We start from the raw sequence: 24,259 nt of genomic DNA on the forward strand, positions 1-24,259 counted from the left end.
TGTACAATGATGCAATGAAAAAATGCAATGTCTATTACACTAAAGTTGCATAAAGAAAAAAACTCCTAAGGAAATGTACAAGCTTTGAAGAAGTTCTCAAAGGCATTCGGCTTTGAGGCATCCCCTTGTCATCATGCAAAAAAAAAGGAGGTCACCAATGACTAGTCCTAGAACTGGAACCGATCAATGAAACTAAGAGACCGCAAAAGAATCTCATAAAAAATATATTTGACATAGGGTGAAAGATTGAGCTTGAAAAGAGCATGGTCTCATTTTGCATTACAGTCACAAGTATTTTTTCAGACTGTTGTCTCAGACATTTGCTGGAGTTGTCCTCAAATGCCATCTGTTTTGCTTCTCAACGACATCCCCCATAACAGCAAAGCAGGACAGAACTCCAAATTCACTCTTTTACAACAGCATCTCTGTCCCTTGAACAATTTAATGCATTGGTACCCCTCACAAAACAGATTGAACTTTTCAGACCATAAGATGAATTATTTAATATCGTTCTCCCTTTCAGCAGAAGTGACCCACGGGGACCGAGACACACATTCCTTCCGACTTTTTCAACAAGCAGTCAAGCTCTTGTACCAAAACACCCATTCTTTATTTCCCACTGTCATGCTGGCCTTTTGCTGTAACTCTGTACCCATAATCAGATACGCCTGAAAGCAGTGAGTTGTCTTTCTATGTGTTAAAATCTTAAGTCTGCAAACCACTCCCTAATTCTGCAATATAATTAATTATGAAAGCCACACACAGCATGAAGGGAAAAAAAGGGGGAAAAAGGGCTCTTTAGAAGAAACCTGCTTTTTAGATCAACACGCACATGTATTTGGTCCGGAGGAGAGCAGTAAGCTTCCATCCCACACAATCCCTGCTTAGAGGCCAGCTGTAAAAAGACTTTCTTTAAGCTCTGATATTTGGCGTAGGTGTTGAGCTGAGAGGTCCCTTGGAGTTGTTTTTTTTTTTTTTAATGACAAATGCAGTAGCTGACTTAAAAAAAAAAAAAAACCCAAAAAAAAGCAAAAAAAAAAAGATATTGTTATATTTTTTTTACCCTCCTCCACCATTCATCCCCCACCCTGAATAGCATTGAAAAATCTATTTTCAGCCAAACAGAAATAAATCATTTACCACAACAGGCCTTATTTTCCGAGATCAAGTTAACATAAAGTCTAAGTGTCATAGTTTTTTTCAGAAAAGACTATAGAGCTGCAGCAATGTGACATCTGGTTCATCTGGCACTTGGTGCTGGAAGGCAGACGACAGTCATAATTCATTTCAGCTGTCTCCTCACTCTATGCCATTAGAATAGGTATGATACATCTCCTCGACTATAGTCAAATCATGGTCTGCCAGGTCACAGAATAAATCTGTTCTTTCATCTGCATTCACACTAAATGCCTTTATATGTCTGCTTTTATATATAAATAAGACTGTAGCACATTCAAATTTATTTTCATGAAGTGAAACCATTTATTCTGCTTTCACTCGTGTAGACTCTCCAAACATAGTGACATTCACATGTAATGTTTTCGTCTGTGTCCGTACGAGTGTGTGTGCTCAACATTTATGAGAGTCCTTGGTCAGCACCGTCTCTGTTCTGATGTTTTCAAGATCGGGTCTTTGGTTCTCGGGCTCTGCAGATGAGCACTACCTGTTTATTGACAGACTTGTTCTGAATACAAAAGAGGGCCAGTAACCACGGCGCTGGCTGCTACCCGAGGTCGGTCTGTCATTTCATTACACAGTCAAACACAGGCACACAGGCTTCCCAGCACTCTGCATATCAGACGCGCTTCTCATCAGTCCACAGAGCGGCTACACAGGCAATGATTACAAGAGAGGCAATCCACTCAAACATTACAGGTGGGAATTTCATATTCCTTTGTTAATTTTTCCACTATCAGCTCATTGCATTGTCACTCTCTGTACAGGCAGAACCCAAGGATGTCTGAGACTCTGAAAGATTCCAACAACAGTCCTACGTTTAGGTAAACCATCTGTTAAATGCAAAGGAAAAAAAAAGAAAAAAAATCTGTATTTTCAGGATGTTCTGAAACTGATTCTGAATGCTGATTTTATGCAGTAGTGACAGCCATCTGCCCAGTATTTTATCTTTATTTTTTTTTTCCATTCCCACCCATCAGGAGTTGCAAACCTGGCTTTGCTCTACTCGCCTGCAGGTAACAGAAAAAGGAAGCCTTTAAACTAAAGTAGTACTAAAGTTTTCCTATCCCCCCCAAACCCCCCTACTGGACCTTCCATTACACCACAAAAGAAGAACCCTAGTGTCCGCAGATCCCAGAAAATCACTCAGCATCTCGTCCTTGTGGCATTTTGATATGCACTGTAAAAAACTCAAGCTTCTGCATGCAATCCAGCAGTAAGTCACAAAGGAAGAAAAATCAAGCACAAATTCTGCCTTTAAGCTAATAAGGAGTGCAGAATGCGCCCGAGGGAACTGAAGTTAATTGGCTTAGCCTGTGATAATATGATGCTGAGCAGTAAACTGTAAAAAGGGAAAACAAATATAAACATTTTGAACACAGGAATTTTTGCTTTGATATTCAGCTGCATGAAATAATCATGACATTCAAGGATAATCAGGTTAAGGGGAACATTAATCTAAGCAATCTCACCCTGTATCGCTGACAGAGAGCAGACTCTAAAAATAAGCTGTTGCCATCTTCCTTGGCATGGGCTGTACTTTATCTTTGAAACATTCTGACATTAAAGGCTTCCCATATTCTTTGTGATATTCAATATTTCAGCTTCTAAGTGACTAGGAGATGAAGTTTTACTCTTGCAAACGTTTACCAAGAAATTTCAATCACTGACACTTAATAATGATTACAGTATCAATTCCATGAACTGACTCAGAATTATAATACTGCACATGAAAACTAACTGCATGCATGCATTTTAGAAAATGCTCAAAAAGTAACACATGCAGAAGTGCATAGGCTGTTTGACCTTCACTGCCATGTAAAATTCAAGCCAGGACAGTGCATTGAGAAAAAGAAAAATCCAAATATTCTGCAGCTCATCACAGTTTGTGAAACAGGAGTAAAAGTTACCGAGCAGGGTTTGTAGCTCTAAATAGAGCTGTATGGCTCCACTGGGGATAGGGCCGTGGCATTTTCAAGAATTCTGTCCTCATTAGAGATGTGAATCAGACATAGAGTTTGAAAGTGCCAGTCAGAATAGCTCGTTGTCTCACATCTTTGTGTATATGTGTATGAGTACGTAGGTGTGTGTGTGTGTGTGTGTGCGTGTGAGAGAGAGACTGTGTGTGTGTGTGTGTGTGTGTGTGTGCGCGTGTATGTGTGTGTGTGTGCATGTGTGTGCATGTGTGTGTATGAGTGTGTGTGTGTGTGTGTGTGCGTGCGCGCGTGCATGCATGTGTATGTGTGTGTGTGAATGCTGATCCATGGCAAGCAGATGACTGTCCTCCCACACACAGCTCCTCCTGATGAGATACTGTGAGACCCTAGGGTGCCCAGGGAGACTCATCTGTTGTGTGGATATTTCATCAGGCATTGCCTCTCATTACATACATGCCCTGCACCCAGCTCCTCTGCTTCTGGTGCAATCATCAACTCTGAGACCATAGCAACTACAGAATGCTCCTGTAGCAACCAAGAGTAAGAGGTACAGTCATCTGTCCAGGTCTCTGTCAGCATGCCCAAAAATTGAATATAGTGAGTGTTTATTTCAAGTGAAAACGAATCATTTAAGATTAGTCTGAGCTTTAGTAAAAAAAAAGAAAAAAAAAAGAAAGAAAAAAAAATATCTGCGATATTGAAGGACTACCTCACAGTTACCTGTGATGAATGTTTAGCTAACACCGTTCTACCTTCCTACTCATGGGGAGGAATGTAAGAAAACTGAGAAAGAGAATCTAAGGTGGTTTTTGTCCGCAGATAAGAGAGGAAATGACATTTCCCCAGCATTAGGATGTCATCATGACTGACTGCCGTGAACAAATCAAGCCCCATCCTCATTTTGTACTTGCTATTCTTTTCCCTCAGTGTAAGGGAGGGACATTTTGAAGATAACATACATGATAATATTTTTACTGCTGCTTGACTGACATTCTATATAGGCTATGCAGCGCAAAAAGTTTGGAAAAATTTGGATGCTTGGAATAAGTGAAACTGCATATATTTATATCGGTAAAACAGAGAATTTTTCTAGGGAGTACAAATGCAGTACACATGATCTCTTTAGTACATCTCTAAAAGTAATTTAAAGAACATCATTTGCATTATATTTGTAAAATTAGAATGTGAAACAAGTGTTTTGAAAGCGTCCACGCATGTAGAAACACACACACACACACACACACACAATAATTCACCAGTGTGTAGGCAAGCAGCGTCATATTTGATCCCTAAAGATCCCATCACTGCAAGGTCTTCAATATTTCATGTGTTAAGACTCAAAATCACCCCATATCAGAATTCATTTTTAGAGGAAGGTTTGATTCACTGTCACCTGCGGTTTAAAACTTTGCACTGATAAATGCACCCTTGGCAAGCACAAAGAGCACGTTTTCATTTTGTGCGAAACTACCACTTCATTTCTAGAATATCAGAAGATGAAATCGATAAGCAATCACGGTTTCAAGAATAACTTAAAACCATAATCAACAAGACCCTGCAAAATCTAAAGCAAAGTAAATGATGTTGCTTTAATGTTGTTGCCAATGACAATGATAAGATGTTGATGATGATGACGACGACGATGATGATGATCATCCATGGTCAAAATAACCTAGAACAACTTAAAAAAGTAAATGAGACACTTTCAATCAATGTTGTCCGATATGCTATTCTTCTTTCCAGTGCTTGAGTACAAGATAATACAGGAATTATATGTAATGGTGTTTCAAACAAGCTGAAACTCATTTTCTAATAAGCGTCTGCATACAAAGACGCAATAAATGAAGACGTCTCTGAAACCCTAATAGGCTTTGGTACGTATTAGTTAACATACGCGTGAGTGCGCAACTTGCGTAGGTAAACCTACTACACAAATGCTCTTGCGTCTCACATTTTGTTTAATCCATCTATTCAATTCATACGAAGCATGAACACATTTCAAATGCCGTTCAAGTATGTTTTTGCTCGCGATCTTCCTTGTCCGATAGCATTGTCCTTTCTAAACATATTCTGTTCATCATCAGAATTGGCGCGTCATGTTCACATTCAAACAGATCAACTCTTCATTGTCTTCTTATCATTTGGACAATATATAAATAAACAAACGTAGTCTCCCAAAACAAGTGGCTTATGAGTAGTGGAATTAATGATATCTGCGCATTGATTCACAAGTTCGCTTTAAAAAATATTTCTGTCCAAACATGCATTCGCGCAAACGAAAATAATCATCCTTCTATGTTGTACATGCATATAATTACCGATCGGCAAACACTTACATCGTTGATTACGACGTTTCCCCTTATACATGGTCATTCTAAAGGAGTCCAGTTTGACCAGACGAGATTCTTTCCTCACACAAAGTAGCGAATACGTGTCTCACCAACCCTTGCGTTTTCCTTGAAATAGATCCGCCGTTTCCGTGGTTAAATGAGACCGTGAGGTGGAAGACGACAATACCACTCCGAGTGTCCACAAAGGGGTGTTCCGTCATTGAAACGGTAATAGTGATCGTCATTTACTTCGGATTTTCCTTATCATAGAATCCAGTGGTCAGGGAAATTATCAGAATGCAGTGTATACTGGATATTTACACGTGGGTATATAAATCTTTGTATTTAGTGGTATGATCAGCCATCACATTAAAATAAATTGTGGGCTTCCCAATCGATACACGCTGACCCCAAGCTTAACACTGACACAAATATTACGAATAAAAATTGGACTGGTCCTAAATGCAGAGAGAGAGATAGCCGTTACAAGGCGCAGTGAAAACCACCACAATTATGAGGTGAATCAGAATGATCAGGATTTGGACCTTAGGTCAAATCCCCAAGATTACAAAACGAGATGGAATGCTTTAAGGCAAGACCCGTTGCCTGACCGCATTAAAAGACTAAGAGCCAGATAAAATAACTGTCACGCTGATTCATTCGAGTTAATTGGCATTAATTAGCATAACTCCACTAAATGAAGCACCACAGTCTAAATCCTGAATACTCGAAAGTTTTAAAAGTTTCGAGTCAGCTGATATCTCTTCCAAATTGGTCATCAGTTCCAAGAAAATGACAAAGATGCGCTGTTTGAGACTGTAACCTTCTAAACTGTATTTTATAAGAATTGTGAGTGGAGGCGATGTTAAATTCGCTATACTGCACTGTAATAGATACACACAATAAAATCCCCACCTCAAGAATACTTGGGAGACTATCTCATCCATCTTGCTTCCGGTGGGAAATTGCGTTGCTAGGGAGACCGAGAGAAAAGGGAGCATGCATGGTATATTGATACTGTACTGTTTAATCAGCTTTTTGTGTGTGTGTGTGTGTGTGTGTAGTTTGAGACGAGTATTTATTTATTATTTCTTAACCAAAATAACACCGTCAGAATGAACTGAACAAGATCAAATTTCAGAAGGTAAGATAATAGGAGATATTCAATCAATATCTTGCTGCCTCAACAAACAGGCTCAGCTCAGGGATGACAAATCACCGTGCACTTCCACAATCCACTTTTCCCGAACGGTTCTGTGCCTCTCTAAAATCCCCACAGTTGAGTTAAGCTTATACTGCTGTATTACAAAAAGAGATGGGGAATGAGCAAAATAAATGAAAGCAATACACAGTTTATTGTTCATTTAATATTCCATGCAGTTTACAGCATGCCTTTATATCACAGGGCTCAGAGGTAAGTCTATTATACACTCTACATGCCAAACAGTGTAGCAGAATCATTACTGCTAATGGTTAGTGTTATTCAGTGGCATGAGTAACCTCCTCCATGGCATAGAAGTGACAAATTGTGGAGCACTTAGGGTTAATTAAGGAAATCACTGTATTCTTTGTACAAGCCTTTCAGCAAGATCTCTTCTGCCCTCTGCTGGTACGTAGATTAATGTGTGGGTCTATAAGTAAAAATAACAATATTCTGCAAACAGCTTTGTGCCTGCATGCTCTTTTGAATACATAAAAAACACAAGAGTGAAACTTTCAAATGTCCTATATAAAGCATATAATATACTATACAAAACTGATATGGCTCTCTCTTTTATGTAATGAAAACCTGATGAGGTGAAGCCCTTCGAATTACATCTGAATACCATAAGAATCCAATTATAGACATGGATCTGATTCAGGAAGTCTCATTTGAGGATATACATCACTGAGCCAATGTTGTCACAAAGCATCAGTCACCTATTGTTCAGTCTGCATGTAAGAAAATAGCTTCGCAAAATCTTATCTAGCCCACCTTGACACAATTACACAAACTATTACAATATATAACTATAAAAATATATTTTAGACAAACGCATTTGAATAAATGGTCCTAAGCTCTGCTTCAATGGATCTCTTCTTTCCCAAAGTCTTTCGAAAATGAGTTAAGAAAGAACCCATGGTGAGACACAATGAGTCTATGTCATATGGAAATAGCACCACCTGCTGACAGAATCTGAGCATACCTGTACATGTGTATACTTGTGTATAATGAAACAAGACTGATATTTCATTCTAGGCTGTAATTATAATGAATTACCTGCAACAACATCAGCAACATCATTAAAATAGTTTCACAAAGTATGGATTAGTAAAATGCCCTTATTTATATCATGGGGGCATTTGGTCAAACTGATGCCACAAAAACCTAGAATTCTATTCTGATGAGGGCCTCTCATTGACTTTCATTTTTCTGTTAAACAAAAGTGGAAGACCAAAATGTCTAAATTAGATCAATTTTATAGATATTTATATCGTCATGGAGAGTTGCGCGCACACACACACACACACTCACTCACTGCAAAGTGAAGCAAATGCATTTGCACACCTCTTAGCATTTAGATAGTAGATTGGTTGAAGTAAGATAAATACTTTGATGGTTTCGTGCACAGTACCCGGCTAATATTAATGCTATTTGCTGAGACAGTTCATGAGCTTGCTTCAGCTTGCATACAACTGGAACATGTCATGTTCTAGGAATATTTTAAAATGCCTGATTTGTTTTTCTCTCTCTTGGGGTATAAGTGGTTCTTAGGGAATAGTCTGGGTAAACATGTTTTCGACATGGCAGAGTTTAATATCGAACACCATGGTATAAAGCAGTTTCAGTCGCAAATTCTTCTTCTGTGTCAACTTCAACCACTATTTGAAATGTTAGATTAAACATGCCTAAATTACTTATTAATTGACCACAGTCTTAATTATTTGATGAGCAGGCTGTCATTACAGCCAAGAGCTCTATCACTAAAATGGGGCTGTGTAGTTCACTGGTTAACTATGGCTAGATCTTGTAATCCAAGGAAAAATCCATACTATTCTGAAGACACTTTACAGGACTTCTTCAGAAGACTTAATTCTCTGTTTCATTAGATCATGACGCTGTCATAAAGTATTCCCCAAACACGTAAGAATTGTTTGGGTTCGTAAGAATTGAATTGTTCCAAAAAAAAAAAAAAAAAAAATTAGCACATTTAATTCTAAACAAATCATTAATTGCAAACTTTGTATACTTAATTAAAATGAAGCAATTGTCACAAAATGTAAGCATTCTCTCTCTCTCTCTCTCTCTCTCTCTCTCTCTGTGTCTCTTTCATGGCTCTCTTTCACACATTCTCTTTCTCCTCATTCTTACCATCTTTGAAAAGCCAGCAGTGTGCAGAGAGTCATGTTAAAAAAAAAATAATAATAAAAAAAAAAAAAAAATTCAAATTTTGCCGAATGCTATTCAAATAGCCATTAGAGTCTGACTAATCTAATTCTGCTCAGGCGCTATCTCTCCCACAGCCACTCATCCACACAGAAGAGCAGATACAGCTGCGGCAGGTCACCAGGGGTTGTAAAAACCTGCCTCACCAACCATAATGTCTCTAAAAATAATGGAGCTTCAAATGGCAGGGACGTCAACCATGGAATCATATTTGAAGAGATGGAAGGGATGTGTAGAGTCTTTTGCTTTTTTTTCCTGTTTATCTACTGAAGGAATAAATTGTCTTCAGGCTTCTCTGCCTTTTTCCTTCTGCTTTTCCATCTCACCGGGGTAATGCATTCATCAACTAATATGGCTAATAATGGAGGTGCTATTATCCTCAAGTGCTCCATTTGAGGGAAATGATCCCAAATTTGCTGTCAGCTAGAGTAAAATTGATATAGCATGACTGATGGATGGACTAATGTTGTGCTGAGATTGACAGGCTCATAGACAGAAGGTGCTTGAAAGCTGCTGGCATGAGTCTCAGTTCCTAATGTAGACATTTGAATCAGATCATTATATCAAACATTCCCTGTAGTTATCATATGAATATATAATACTTTGAAGATTGAGGTCAACCCCCCCCCTGCTTTACTTCAAACCCCCCCCCCCTTTACCTTAACTGTATGTGTTGTCATCTCACACCCTGATGTCATTATGTTAATTAGGTAAAAACTGGAGCACACCCATCCTAATACCATAATCTCATGAGCACAGTTTTAATTTGATCGGAGTCCAATCGTATAAGCAGGAGACACACAGTATGGAACTATGAGTCACAACATGAAGCTTAGTAGTTAAGAATGATAGACTCCATGCATATGTTTATCTTTGTTGGAGCGAGAGAGCGGGACGTTAAAAGGGACAGAAAGATTCCCAGAATAACAGAAGGACAGAGAGAGAGAGAGAGAGAGAGAGAGAGAGAGAGAAAGAGAGAGAGAGAGATGCAATACGTACGGTTTACACACGAGTGAGTTTTTGAGGGTCTGCCGTTGAACAGACTGTGTGAGTCATGGCTCTGCTGCTCTGAGCGTCTGTCAGTTAGTGCTAATGGAGAGCTGTTCTGAGGTCATCTCCAAGAATACGGAAGTCATCTTTAGAGTCAGAGACGTGCTGGATCGAGTCGCTTATTCCTTCACCGAACAGGGCTGACAAGGGTCGTTCCTCTCGGGTTTGGACTAATCTGAAATCTTATCGTGAATTGAGAGACAGACACTCGTATGCTGAATGGAATCCCAGGCAGAAGAGGCAGGATACAGTTACAGGCTGAGAGGGTTAGATATAGTACCAATGATGTCAAGCTCATCTGAAGCCATTGAGAATTTGGAGTAATAGCTGATGGCATTATCTGATTCACAACAGCACCATCAGTCTGCTGTTATCTTTTTCCGCTTGTCTGTGTCTTGATGGTAAATTAATTTTGCAGAATTGCCGAGATACAAAATTTAAAAAGAAATATACGACTATGTTATCACAGTATTTTAATAATCCAGTGTATTCTAGAGTTTGTATTACAGAGTTTAAATACTTCCTTTCGACTTCAGAGACTAATTAAGTGAATGATAATACTGACTCATCAAAATGCAATTGAATATCAATTCCTCAATATTTTACATTTCAGGAATCCAGAATTTTTAGGTCAATGCTGTAATACTCATATTAACCACAGCGGGGAGCTCACAGACCACAAAGTGAGTTAACTGGTCATTTATACAAACCCACTTTACTAACAAGATCAGACCATTGCTTCGTTCTTCAAATGTCTGATCTGACAGGCATTCTCTGCACAATAATTTCACAATGCAATTAATATTTAATATATTTCCACTTAGGGAATAACAAGAAACCATCATCCTATCACACACCGAAATTTCACTTGACACCTGTATTCAAAACTCTTAAAGTGAGGGTCAGCTCATTTTCTCAGGGGATATTAGGTGCATAAATACAGCTCCATCTCATTATTAATGCTGTCACCCTGGTAGGCAAGGAGACAAGGCCCACTATAGACAAGTCTCGTGTCTTTCACACACTGTATCAACACTTGCTCATTCACTAGATACCCTCCCTCTTCAAAGCTGCCTCAATTTGTCAAAAGACTACAATAAGGACAAAGGTTATTTTGCACATGTGCACAAAGAGAATACCGCACACTTAGTATGTGCTGTTCTGAGCTGTACATGTGAGCAAAAGAGACTTTTTGGGGGGGGGGGGGCGGGGATTTTGAGGACAAGCATGTCACATTTTATATTCTGCACCTCTTTGCTTCACTTGTGTCCCTGTGGAATGTAACTAGATTGTTGTCTATGGCTTTCTTGTTTTCACTTTGAAAACAGACCACTTTTATCTTTTTTTGGCACTGGAAAGAGGGTTTGGTAGCATACTAGTAACCATTTTACAGAGATACAGTGGGTGGATGCTGTTTGACTAAGTGTTCATGGTTAGCACGTAACAGATGAAGAAAAATATAGTGTACTTCCAAGGAAAATCCACTCATTCTGACTTTTAGCGGGTTCTGAGTCCTGAGTCATGCTGCCTCTACAGGACAGGAGGTGACTCACTGCTTATCTGCTCCACCTCTCAGCTGACTCAATGCCTCAAAGCAGTTTTCTTAATTGTCTGAGTGAGACAGTGTACATGCATTTGTGTGTACGTATGGGTGTATGTGTTTTTGTGTATGTGTGTTGTAGGGATGTGTGTGGGAGATGGAGGGACATGCTTAACTTAATTTAACGAATATTTATTAAATTGTGTGTAGGGAGCAGGAGAGGCACAGTGTTCCACTACAGTGAACACAAGAGGGACACCAAACAGACCTCTGGGGATAAGAGTTATTACTACTGCTGCACAGGTTGAAAATGTTGTACAATATCATGTCGCGTATTTCTTTCTCTCTCTCTCTCTCTCTCACCTGTCCCTCTCACAAGAGACAGTTAGTTAAGCAGGCTGCAGGGCACGATCAGTGAATGATTATGGCATGAATAAAGAGTCAGATCGATCAATTCTGTGGGAGTGAGAAAGGTCAAGATTTCCATTGAGGAGGTCCATGTCAACTCCATAAAGTTGTATCTGTTAGGCTGTAAAGAAGTGGCCTGCTTAAAGGTCGAGAATTGTTTCTGTCCCGGTGCTTCATGCTCTCTGTCTCTGTTCACTGACTCCATGACACCTCCATTAAGCTTTAATATAAAGACTACGCTCCTGTCCCAAAACCGTGACAAATGAAATCACCAAAGTCACGGCCACTTTCGACCAGAGCCTAGCATTATCTCTCAATACAAATGAAATCACTGAAAAATCCATTGATTTCTCGTCTCTTTCTTGTTGTGTCTTTGATCTTTTCTTTCCACTATCTGCGCGAGAGTTTGACCTTGATTCCAAGGATAAGCGCATCTCTTGGTTAGAGTGGACGGCAAGGGTGCAACCGTTCAATAACCTCCTGACTGCAGGCGCCCTGTCAGGGCCCTGGTTTGTCACAGGCCGGCTCTCCGTGTGTTCTACACGACCGGATGGAATTCTAATGAGTGTTTTCCAAAGTGGATTGTCTTGTTTGGCGATGGCCTGTTGCCATGTACACCTGCCCTGTGTGTGGTCCTCGTGAACAATTTACAGTAGGCTGTACGTAAAGGAAACATCCACAGAAGCAGCTCTGATGAGGATCAGTCAGGTGGAAGCTAATCTGGAGAAAAAAAAAGCTTTTTGTAGTTTAGCTAGAGGCAAACACACACACACACACACACACACACACACGTGCCTGTGCACACACACGCGCATACACACACACACACACGCATGCACACACACGCACGCACGCACACACACGCACGCACGCACACACACACACACACACGCTACATTAATTTATCATGAGCTTTGAGCATGTTTCTACCTTTTTTAATTGCCCTGGTAAAGGTAACATTGAAGGCACATTTTGTTATATAGGTCACATGGTTTTGCAATTGGGTTACACAGCATCAGTCCTGGTGAGACACATTAATTTATCTCTGAAAATAAATTGAGCCAAATCATTTAAAACTTACGAATCACAATCGCACTATAACATTTGAAAATGAGTCATGAAGTCATTGGAAATAATCATACCCAAAATTCCTGCAAATAATGACTGAGTCTGAGAAACGGAGCAGATATCTGTTTACCTTCTGTGTAGTTTCTTGTCAAGGTTTATGTTTTGACAATGCTGCACATCTTCCACTGGTTATCTCTACTCATGTACAAGAGGCATCATTAATTAATGTCCGTTAATTCCTATTTTCTTACAATGTCAAGCCGTGTTGTGGATAGATAACCCACCTCATTCTCACAAATGCGTTTCTTTATCTAGAATGAAAGCTGGCAAGACAGCTGAGAGCGAAACCCTCACCTTTCTGATGTTCTTTACACCATGGCAACATATATTCTGAGGGAACCGTCTGATATTTACACACTGATTCTTAGGCTTAGCCACAGCCAGACTCAACCCAGATGAAGAGAATACACACATCAAAACAAATACAAGCCTCTCGTGCCTCATTTCAACAAGAGGCTTTCAAGAAAAAAAGGCATGTCTCATAAGCAGCAGTGACCAGCATCACCTGTTTACATACCATACGGAAACACTCAGTGTTTGTGTTCAGACCCCTACACATGGGAACGTGCTCGGTTCAGTTCATTCTGTGAGACCACTGAAGTGGCAGAGCTGTAACTTCATGTATTTTTTATACGCAAGATGTGGTGATGTCATGCAACCGTGCAACACACAGACACAACGCGCGCATGCAGGCACGCATGCACACACACACACACACACACACACACACACACATGTCCCTCTACTTTTTCGTCAAAATTATTATCCTCCACGCTTGAAAGTACAAGAGTGTTTTAAAGAACATTGACCCTGACACTGCACTGTCATCTGTCAGTAAGGACTTCCACACATACTCTAAAACTCTCTGTAGATGCTGGTTTGTTTAGGTGAGAAACATCAGTGATTATGGGGCCACTGTTGTCCAACAGAGGCCCCGGAGTAAATAACAGATGAACGTTTCGTGCCAAACGCTTTTCCCACATGCGCATTTCCACACTTCCGAAGCCACAGTCTGGGCAAAGTGAGATGGATTACGGTGCGCGCATTTTGGCAGGACTGAAGCAACTAATTCTGCGATTACAAATTTGGGTTCACAAGCAGGAAAATGCTAAGCGCTCTATCAGAATCACGGCCGTGAAGGGGCTTAATGTGAGACTGCGCAAAACCACATGACTGTACCTTTACCCACACAACATTCATGCAAATGTCATTTGCTGTGGTTTTTGGTTGCAAACAGACAGAATTCTTCAGACAGTTTACTTTTCGTCTTTATCTTCAGATGTGCCTTCGGTTGATCAAAAAATAGATATCAAATAAGGATTGAGCAGGTTCTCAAACTGTGAATGTTGAGTACTGTTTTCTGTTACATTTTCATTTAGCAGAGATGTTACATTTTCATTTAGCAGAGATGAATATAAAACTACTCTAAGAATGAAATATGACATTTACCTACATACATGATACAGCTTTTTCAGTATGCTAAAAATATCTCAGCTACCTCTGCTAGGAACATGAATAGCGACTAGCCTTAAACATTTATATTCAATTTTTGCATCTGCAATGATTCATGCAGCAAAGTAATCAGTTCACATCTTTTGTGCTGTAAAATGATCCTTTTTACATAAAAAAAGATTTGAGATAGTTTTTTTTTTTTTTTTTTTTTTAGGCTTGATTGCAATCCTTTGACATCTCCGTAATGCTGAAAGCAATTTCTCACAATAAATTTCCTCTCAAGCGCAGAACCGATCCGTAGAGATGAAAGCCAAGGGGAGGAACATGACCAGGACATGCTGTTTATTCTGCATCCACCACGCTCACACATGGTCTGATTAATGAGAACACAGACAGACATTGAGGACGCATTCTAATCATTCACAAGGACAATGAGTAGAATAGCCAGTCTGAGAAATCAGTTAGGAATAGATATCACAGCGCTATCCAGTGATGCAGAGGAATGAAAATAGAACACTGTTGCAGGTTATAGAGGGATAAATACAACAGCAATATCCCGGGATGGAGCAGGATAAACACAACAGAACCATCCTGGGATGGAGGCGGGTAAATACCACAGCACTACCACATTATGCAGAGGGGATATGTACCAAATACCAAATACTGCTCTGGGATGCAGTGAGCCTGCAGCTCTAAATGTTTCATTTGCAAAATCTGCAAAATCTCAACCTCTCTTCAGAGGTGGGGAGGGGAGGGGGGTAATGGTTATCGATTTGGGTTACAGTGAAAACATGCAATCACATACAGGTGTACATGCTGCACACACACACACACACACACACACACACACACACACGCGTGCGTTCTGTGAAATGTCTTATTTGTTTGGAACATTGAAGAAAATAGGAACATAGCAGACTTGGAGCAGTCTTGGAGAGCAGGAAAGACTGAATAGGCATTGCGCTGAAAATGCCCTTGCACCAAACAATGAATGCCATTCTTTCCAATGATTATTGGCTTTATGTTACTTTCTTACATGTATATTTATTTATATGGTTCACATGCATTGGTGGAGCATGTTTGAACGATTTATGATTTAAATCATCTCTTAACACAGAGGGAAACAGCCATATTGGATTTGAATGGAGTGGTTACTTGCAATTTGAAAATAATTTTTTTACATAACTATAACGCCCATCAAAAAGTTAAGACTGTCTGCTTTTCATGCTTTCAGGTGCAGTGATGCAGTGCCTCCATTTTAAACAGTAAATGTAGATAAATGACCTGACCTTTCAGTCTTGGGGAGGCAGGGAGATGACATATGAAAAGTCGAATAGACAGAGGAAATAAAGGTGTCAGAAAAATTGTCAAAACTGATAGAAATGAGAAGAGTCGCATGTGCAAATGGGGGGGGGGGGTATGACAGAAAAAGAGAGAAAATGTCTGTGCGCGCGCGTGTGTGTGTGTGTGTATGGTGTATGTATGTGAGGGAGAGAGAGAGAGAGAGAGAGAGAGAGACAGAGAGAGAGAGCGGCTGGGAGGGGGGGCATAAGGCAGGTGGTCTGGTCATCTCTGCAGGTCCCTGTTGTGTGGTACCTCACGGAACCCCCCAACCTGCCGTGATTATTTTCTCAGTATTATTGCACTGTCCATGCATCATGTTTGCCTAAAATGACGATTGATTGCAGCATTGCTGCCACTGTAATCTGCTTAGCATGGATTTTTCTTCTAAATCACTCAGTTATTTATGCATCTAATTCTCCCACTGTTATTTGGAGAAAGCTATAGGTGATCCATCTCCCATTATCCTTCAGTCTGAGCAATGCTAATGGAGCTACTCCATTTTCCTCAGGTACGCTGTATACAAGGCTTTCATGTTTATCCTTGTAATAAATTCAACCTGTCCTAGTCATAGCAATACGAAATTGCAAAACGTAGATGGATCAGAATGTTCACAGCAGATCATCTGTACAAAAAAAACAAAAAAAACAAGTCACATTGCTGAAACAAACCATCCAGTGCAATTTGTTACATTACTTGGCATGTAAGGCCTCATTCGATGCACTGACCTTTGAATAATATACATCCACGTTTAAACTGTGGGACTGTGAGAAACCTTGACAAGGCGAGCGTAGCAACAGGACTAGCGCTGACGTGTCTCGGCGGAACTTCTGTTCTCTGTAACCGCACCACCTGCCCCTTACAGGAGCATTTCTCCAGAGACATTGTTAGCGCACTTCTTTTGCCTGTAGCTGGAGATACAGTGTTCTTTGCAGACGGCCCACGGTATACTGAGCTGGGTTTTCTGTGTCCTCGCCAAGCAGAGCAATGGAAACAAAGCGCTTAATCTCACTGTGCCAATCAAATGTTCACATATCAGACTCCTCAACACACCATCCATCAGCACGTAATTTGAGCTAGTCTTCAAAGAGCAACAAGGGGCTTAGTGTGTTCCTACTAACGTCATACACTGAGACAAGGGCAAGTCCAGTGTCTCCAAATTTACTAGGCCTCACTTGTGAAACACTAATATCGACAAATTGGATTTAATTACTCCACTTCAACACAAGACACGAGTACAGGACAGAATTTATTAGTGAATTAACATTTAATGGTGCTCTAGATGCTATATTGAAGGCAGCTAATTTGTTTTATTTGACTTGCCATCAGTTTTATATGTTTTGACTACCTCATCCATCAGAGGTATGAAAGTTCCCATTATTGAACAACTCCTTTGCAAAATGAGAAGAAAATCACTAAACTGTGCCAAGAAAAAAAAGAAGAAAAAAAAAGGAAGATATGGGCAATCTTATACGCACAGTGGGCATAAATTTGAAATGAGAGCTTCGCTTTTGATGAATAATAGATATGCTTTAACACTCAATTTTTGGCGCTGCGTTCTGGGAGTGGGCCAGACAACCACTGGCTCATTCTTGAAGAACGAGGTTGCTCTCGCCGTACCGTCTGTCAGCTTCCTGCTCTCAGCGGGCAGGGTGAGGGAAGTATGGACCGTCCTGGAGGTCTCAGCTGGCACGGCCCGGCGGAGCATATGTGTGTTAGGCCACGGTGCTGGGTTGACACATGGAGAGGTGCAGCTCTAGGCTTGGCCTCCTTATGTAAATGTGAGAGGGGCCGAGGTGAAGGCTGGCTGCCAGTTCAGATGGCCTCTTTTGAGAGGTAAAGTGTGGCAGAAGCCAACTCACCAGTGGGAGTCCTCCATAGCCTGCAGGGAGAGCAGAACTCAACCTGGGAGAAGTACATACAGGCAGACTGAAGGGCAAGAGGACAGAGTGTAATCTTCTCTGTTGGTCAGAAAAAAAAAAACTTCAGTCAAAGATATGACATTATGGTTTGTGAGACAGGATATGGTCACTTTTGGTCCTCGGAAGAATTTGTGCTTCTTTCTTTACTGAGATATTTGTTGTGTCAGACATGATACTAGTTGTGGAGATATTAGATTTTCAAATGTGATTCTCTCTGAATTCATTGTATCTTAATGGAAGTGGGTCAACAGGATGACTACATATAATATTACTTTTACTATAGAGTTACTGTCTTGCCAATTGCTTGAATGCCAAGTGTAGAAAAAGAGAGCAGAGTAACCTTTAACTGTGTCTCTGAAATTGAATTGAGTCAGAAGAATATTTTTTTAAATCACGATTTCTTCTTTTTCCTAACTCATCCGGCTTTGACTCCTCTGCAGCAGGTGCAGTATCATTACACCTTTTTTTTTTTTTGCTTTAAGTGAGATGTAAAGAAAACTAGCCATTTTTATTGTCCATCTGTGTTTAATTGGAGAATCTGGACATGTATGTTCTTAATAAGATTTGTCATTGAACGGTGTGCTTTTAAGCACGTTTGAATACCCCACTGTGCACAGAAGAAGACGCTGCAACTTGTGCTCCCAGCCTAAGGTGTGTAAGCTTCTTAACTTTTATGAACTTCTTAGTTTACACAGCGCTCACGATTACGGATGACCTAGATTCATAAAAAGGCAAGGGCAGGAGTTAAAGCAGTCGTGCCGCAGTATCATTACTCATTGCATCGCTTCACTCGTTGTCTCTGGGCAAGGCTGTCAGCTGCCCTGTCAGTCAACCTGTCAAAAGTTAGTTCAGTTTTCTCTCTACAACAAGGGGTAGTCTGATATTCCAGTTTAGGTTTATCTCAAGTATAGTGCCTAAATGCACTCAGTGTGTTGTATTACTCTGCGATGACTATGCAGATTTGAAGCTCAATGCCTTGAGTGTTTATAGGGGAAAAAAAAAGCAACCCATCCCCCCCCCCCCCCCCCCCCCCCCCCCCCCCCCCCCCAAAAAAAAAAACAGCAAGAGGTGAGCACAAAATGCTACTCTCCAAACAGATACACAACCTTAAATATCAGTTACAATATCTCCACATGACAATATAATACAATACAAACAAAAAGTTGGGGGGGGGGGGGGGCTTGGTTGGAGAAGGAAAAGAAAAAGAAAAAAGAGCAAATGCTAAACAACAGAGTTTTGGGACGCGTCATGACTCACACTTCCACATTAAACTGTAGTGATGGCGATGGGGATACGGACATTGCTCTCTCACGCTCTGCGGAGGCCAGCAGAGCGACACACGACGCCTTGAGTGCTAAGCAGCGGTGCCAGGACTTTGTGGCGTGCAGCTTAACGTCCAAGCTCATTATGTGTAGCACACTGCTTCCTACCTGCGGGCCCAGAGCTTGACCGTCTGTTGTGAGCATGCTCATACATTCCTAAAATCAGCAAGCAATCCAGCCTAACACATTACAGAGCCCTGGGTAGAGAGAGAATGACTTCAGTGTTTTTCATTCTAATGCAGTAGGGGTGACTTCTCGCTATATCTGCCCGGCTGCGGTATTTTAATAATGCTGAATGCAGGAGAGAGGTTAAAGGATTACCGTCTCTGAATGGTTAAGGAGAAACGAGGGAACGGTTTACATTGCATTTCACGTGAAATGCTTTTATTCTCTCTGTATACGGTAAAATAACATACATTTAGATTTTTACAGGCATAATTAAAAGCTCTTAATAAGCCTGAAGACAGCATTGCAGTTACTCTCACTTATAATCATTGGAGATTCTAGATAAAATCAGTCCAACATAACCATGTATTTTCATGCACCAAATCTGAAGTTTGTCCATGGCTTTCACTGTGCTATCAAATGAAGACATGATTTTAGTGAACTTCAGACATGTTTATGTCTTAGCTGATTCTGTGTAGTGAACACTGACATGTTCCAACCTGTGTAGTTAAGAATGCATTAAACGTCTTTTAAATAGATACTGCGCTTCAGATATGGTCTCCTATACCATCATTTATTTTTAAACAGGTAACAGAATATGAACTTTAGTCTCATGGGAAGTGGAAGTGGTAAGAAAAATGTATAAATTATAGTCAGAGGTCAGACTTGAGGTCTGCATATGAATTCTTACTCCATTTTCACTTCCCTACTTATTAACTCCACAGTGACTCTCTCATGCTCATAGACCTGAAGAGGAGACAGACAGAGAAAGAGAGAGAGAGAGAGAGAGAGAGAGAGAGAGAAATATGAAAGTAGAGTAATAACTGGTAGTACTTCAAGTATCTATCAAAAGTTGTAGATTTAAGCTCCCATGATCGCTGCTGAAGTAGCACACATTAAATGTATTAGAAATCAGAATGATCAGACTTAGGAACCTCTGTCTCAGACTTAAGTGGCTCTCTCACCGTGTATGACATGTTTATTCATTCTTTCCTCTTCTTCAGATAAAGGGAGATAAGCTGATGTTATCTCACTCTCTCTCTCTCTCTTTCTCTCTCTCTCTCTCTCTCTCCTCTGCTCTCCATGCTGTGTGCTGTGAGGACAGGGCTTAGGGAGAGGGTGTCAGATGTGCTGAAGAGTGTTTACGCCGGTGCTATGCTGCTGACTGTTGACACGGTGCCACTGTGGGCCTGGAGCGGAGCAATGGCCCATTCGTCAGAAAGCTGGCAGTAATCTGATAATTCAACAGCCTGGCTCTTCCTCTGACCTGTTTCATTGGCAAAGGAGATTTTATGATGCAGTTCACCCTACACTGAGAATGTGCTCCCTGTCCTTTCACTTTTACTGGGGTCCCTGCAGAGGCAGTAGAGATTCCGTGCCAACAGCCCTCCTGGGAACTGTCTCCACTGATACATTTGGATGTATCTGAAAGAGGCCACAGAGGTGCAGTGAGAGGTAATGGTATTATTGTGAAGAGCATAAACCTGCTCATTAAGGTTTATTGTAAAGGTAAGTACATCATGCTTTGCTGTAGTGGTCTCTGAACGCAGAACTAGCCAGATGGTAAGAGGAACATTTCGGGCGTAAAGAAGACAGTGGCGCAATTGTCATTTGTCATTACCCTCACTCTCACCATGCAGTGTGTCTCTCCCTCTGTCATGTTTTGCTATGTATCTTTCCATCTTTCTGGCATTTTGTAACAACCGTGAGTCAATATAATGTTGTATAACATGAAACATGAATTACAGACAGACACGGACATCCTGAATATCTTGCTCATGATTTTGAAAATGATCTTATTTGGTTATTGTTATTTCTTGTCATGCAGTGATCCCATTCTACAAAACATGGCAAGCACTGCCCCAGTTGAATTCCTTGGAAATGTTTTCCATCGTTAATAAAACATGCCAGGCCAGCAGAATGAGATGAGTGTGTGTCCTTAATTGCCAATCAGAAATTTATTTTCTGCTGGCACTCTGCGTCATGATTTGCACATTGACTGATAATCATTACAGAATTGCCTATCAGCTATGCTGTAATGATTTGACCTTTAATGTCGGACAAAAACACTTAAGATTCCCCTGGCCAACCCAACCACAAACATGCATTATAGTATGCTCTCTTTTTGTCTTACACTCTCTTTAGCTTCATCACTCACACTCCTCCCCTCCCTACTCTCTCTTTCTCTCTGTCTACCTCTCTCTCTCTCTTTCCCACATTCGCTCGCACACACACACACACACACTCACGCATGTGTCCTGCTGTCTGAATGATTTATCAGCCAGTGACAGGCCTCGATCAACAGATAAAGCACCAGCAGTACTAATGAGTTTCATTCTAATTCAATCTCACTTCATGATAATACAGGGTCTTTTCAAAGACGGATCTCCCTCACAGCCCCGCGTAGGGCAAAGAACACTTCACTCACTGGCAGCTTATTGAAAACAGAGAAGCACAAACATTTCTATTCAGATATAAGCCCGCAAATAGAAAACAGCCCCCAAGATTGCTTGAGCCAAGCAAAGGCGGCGCAAGTGGATATAAAAAATATATATTGCCAGACTGCTTATCAGCGGGAAATGTCGGCGGGTATTAATATGTAACATCCGCCGTAGGTCTCAGAGATGCTGGCAACGTCTCCAGAAAGAGAGCCAACGCCGCCTTTATCGAGGTGAGGCAGCACAACGGGTGATGCTATCGGAGGCGTTGACTGGATTCCATTAGGCAGTGCCCAGGTCTGTCTACACGGAATGGGAGAAAGCAGGGGATGTAGTCTTGTGAAAGAAGGAGAAGGAGAGAGCGAGAGAGAGACAGAGAGAGGGAGAGCGAGAGAGAGAGAGGGAGAGAGACAGAGAGAGAGAGAGACATAGAGAGAGAGAGAGAGAGAGAGAGAGAGAGCGAGAGAGAGAGAGAGAGAGAGAGAGAGGACTGCACCACTGAAAGCATTAGCTTTCATCAGTCAGTCAGGAGAAAGGCCTATCAGCATTCCCACATTAGCCTGTAGCCAGGGTCTGTGTGGTGAGCAGATTAGGAGAGAGGCCAGGATCATACATCTCGGCGTGTGAGCCAGTGACAAGACAGAGAGATAAAGGTATGTTGAATGAGTGCCGAGAGCTCAGTCTCACAGCTATTCACAACACCAGACACCCAGCACTGAAATGCAATTCCAAGATCACGCACTGCTGTACATATGCACAGGATGTGTATGCGGTACATATCAATTCCAATGAGTCACTCTACAACAAGGATGGTTTCAGACCTCATTTAAAAAAAATCCACACACACTGTGCGCGTATGGGAAACGTACAAGGCTGTTTGACAGATTTCAGGTTTGTTCTACAGGGATGGTGTTATCCCTTTAGAAAAGCAACCGATACTGTATTCAGATATGCTCTTTGCCTTTGCTTCTTCCCATGTATGTTTATATTCTGCCTGCAGTTACATTTACAGGGATTCCTCAATGCAGGGTTTTAATGAAGGTCTCTTGGCTACTCTTTGCATTATATATAAATTGTTGCGCTTTTTCGTTCCTTGGATTTGCATTGCAAAAAGAGGAAGAAAAAGAAAAAAAAAAGAAAAAAAAAGAATTAAAAGCGGGTCAAGTGCATAATGAGACAGTAGATAAAGGGTAAGTAATCAGTGGTGCCTCCTTCTTAAAAGCACTGGTCTCGGGAGGTCTTCGCTTGAAGGCAAGACGGCAGTACAGCAGATCTTTGATTTAGCCTCAGCTCTCCTGAGGTTGGCCTGAGAAACCAATTCAGAGCCTGAAGCGGGGACAGAACCCCAATGGCTGCTTCTTAAGAGTCACTAAAAACTCTCTGTCAAAGCTAAGCAGGCGCTGGAAGGGGCTTTTAGACGTGCCATTCTGAAATGTTTGAGGTAGCCAAACATGTAAGGAGGAAAAGTGACAGCAACTTATTCAAAATCAATTTGATCTTTGTTCAGAATCAGAGGTAATCATGTAGAGAGCTGACAGATTTCTACTCAACAAAACAAAGTAGTTAGGTTTTGTAACATTTTCAATATCTCTGCCCATGCACTGCTGAAGGAACAGTGACACACTTTCCCCTGCTGAAGAAACCCCATCGCATGTAAGTGCTAGTCAAGTTAAATGTCTCAAGAAAACCTCTTTTTCCAAAAACAGCAAAACATTCAGATGCATTTTTGCATCCAAGAATCACAGATCAAAACAACTCAGCATCAAAAGCAGGCCCGAGGCAATGAGGGTCTCTGTGAAACCAGTCGGTTCATTCCAGGAAAAGAGACTGACAGAGACGAAACTCATGCAGTTTTAACAGCATCGCAATCAAAATACAAGCCGTCAACTCACCGAGGGGCTGGCCAGCGATGATCCTTGCATTTTCCCCCGCCACGGCGGCACGCGCGTTCCTCTCACTCATGTACTGGACGAAAGCGTAGCCCTTGTGCACCGAACAACCCACAATTTTACCATATTTGGCAAAAATGACCTCGATGTCGCTCTTCTTGACGATGGCAGTGTTGAGGTTGCCGATAAAGACTCTGGAATTGAGGGAGCGTGGGTCATTCTTGTTGGTCACGTTGCTGGTCTGACTCTTACCGGTCATCCTCTTCCGTTTGCCGTCCTGAGATACACAGAAACGAGCACACCTCTTTCAGACTGCAGATCTAACGTATTAACTTTACTCTAATATGTATGTTTGGCTGTTATGATCATGTACAACAACACGTTTTTGCTTTATTTAAGAATGTGATGTGAAAGTAACATCGTAATCGTTTTAAAAGTTTCCATTGAGGTAGCTCCCTGAGATCTTATATTAGCTCTTTCTATATCTGTTTTTATAGGAGTAGTATCATGCTAGTCTGAAAGAACATGTATAAATAAGTTGGACCCACATCTGTTCCTTGCTACTACTTCATAGCATTTTAGGGTGATGTCTTGATGAGTTTATCTAGATTATCTTTTCACATCATGGTTACATGTTGAATTTTTATATGTGCTCTGTACCTGATTTAATTATTTATGTGAATGAACACTGAGTATGATATCATGAATATTAAATGAATAGAATGTGTTGCAGT

At 40.9% G+C, this 24,259-nt stretch overlaps 1 protein-coding gene across 1 annotated transcript in view; it reads right to left on the reverse strand.

The window, feature by feature from the left end:
* LOC115808005 (RALY RNA binding protein like) overlaps nucleotides 1-23,790 on the reverse strand; it is a 35,631-nt gene extending 11,841 nt beyond the window's left edge. Inside the window, exon 1 of the mRNA XM_030769240.1 lies at nucleotides 23,529-23,790. Coding sequence (XP_030625100.1) covers nucleotides 23,529-23,784 — 256 coding nt within the window. The 5' untranslated portion in view covers nucleotides 23,785-23,790. The remainder of the gene's footprint in view (nucleotides 1-23,528) is intronic.
* Nucleotides 23,791-24,259: the final 469 nt, after the last annotated feature.

This window comes from Chanos chanos, chromosome 3 (assembly GCF_902362185.1).
Source record: "Chanos chanos chromosome 3, fChaCha1.1, whole genome shotgun sequence".
Lineage (NCBI taxonomy): Eukaryota > Metazoa > Chordata > Actinopteri > Gonorynchiformes > Chanidae > Chanos > Chanos chanos.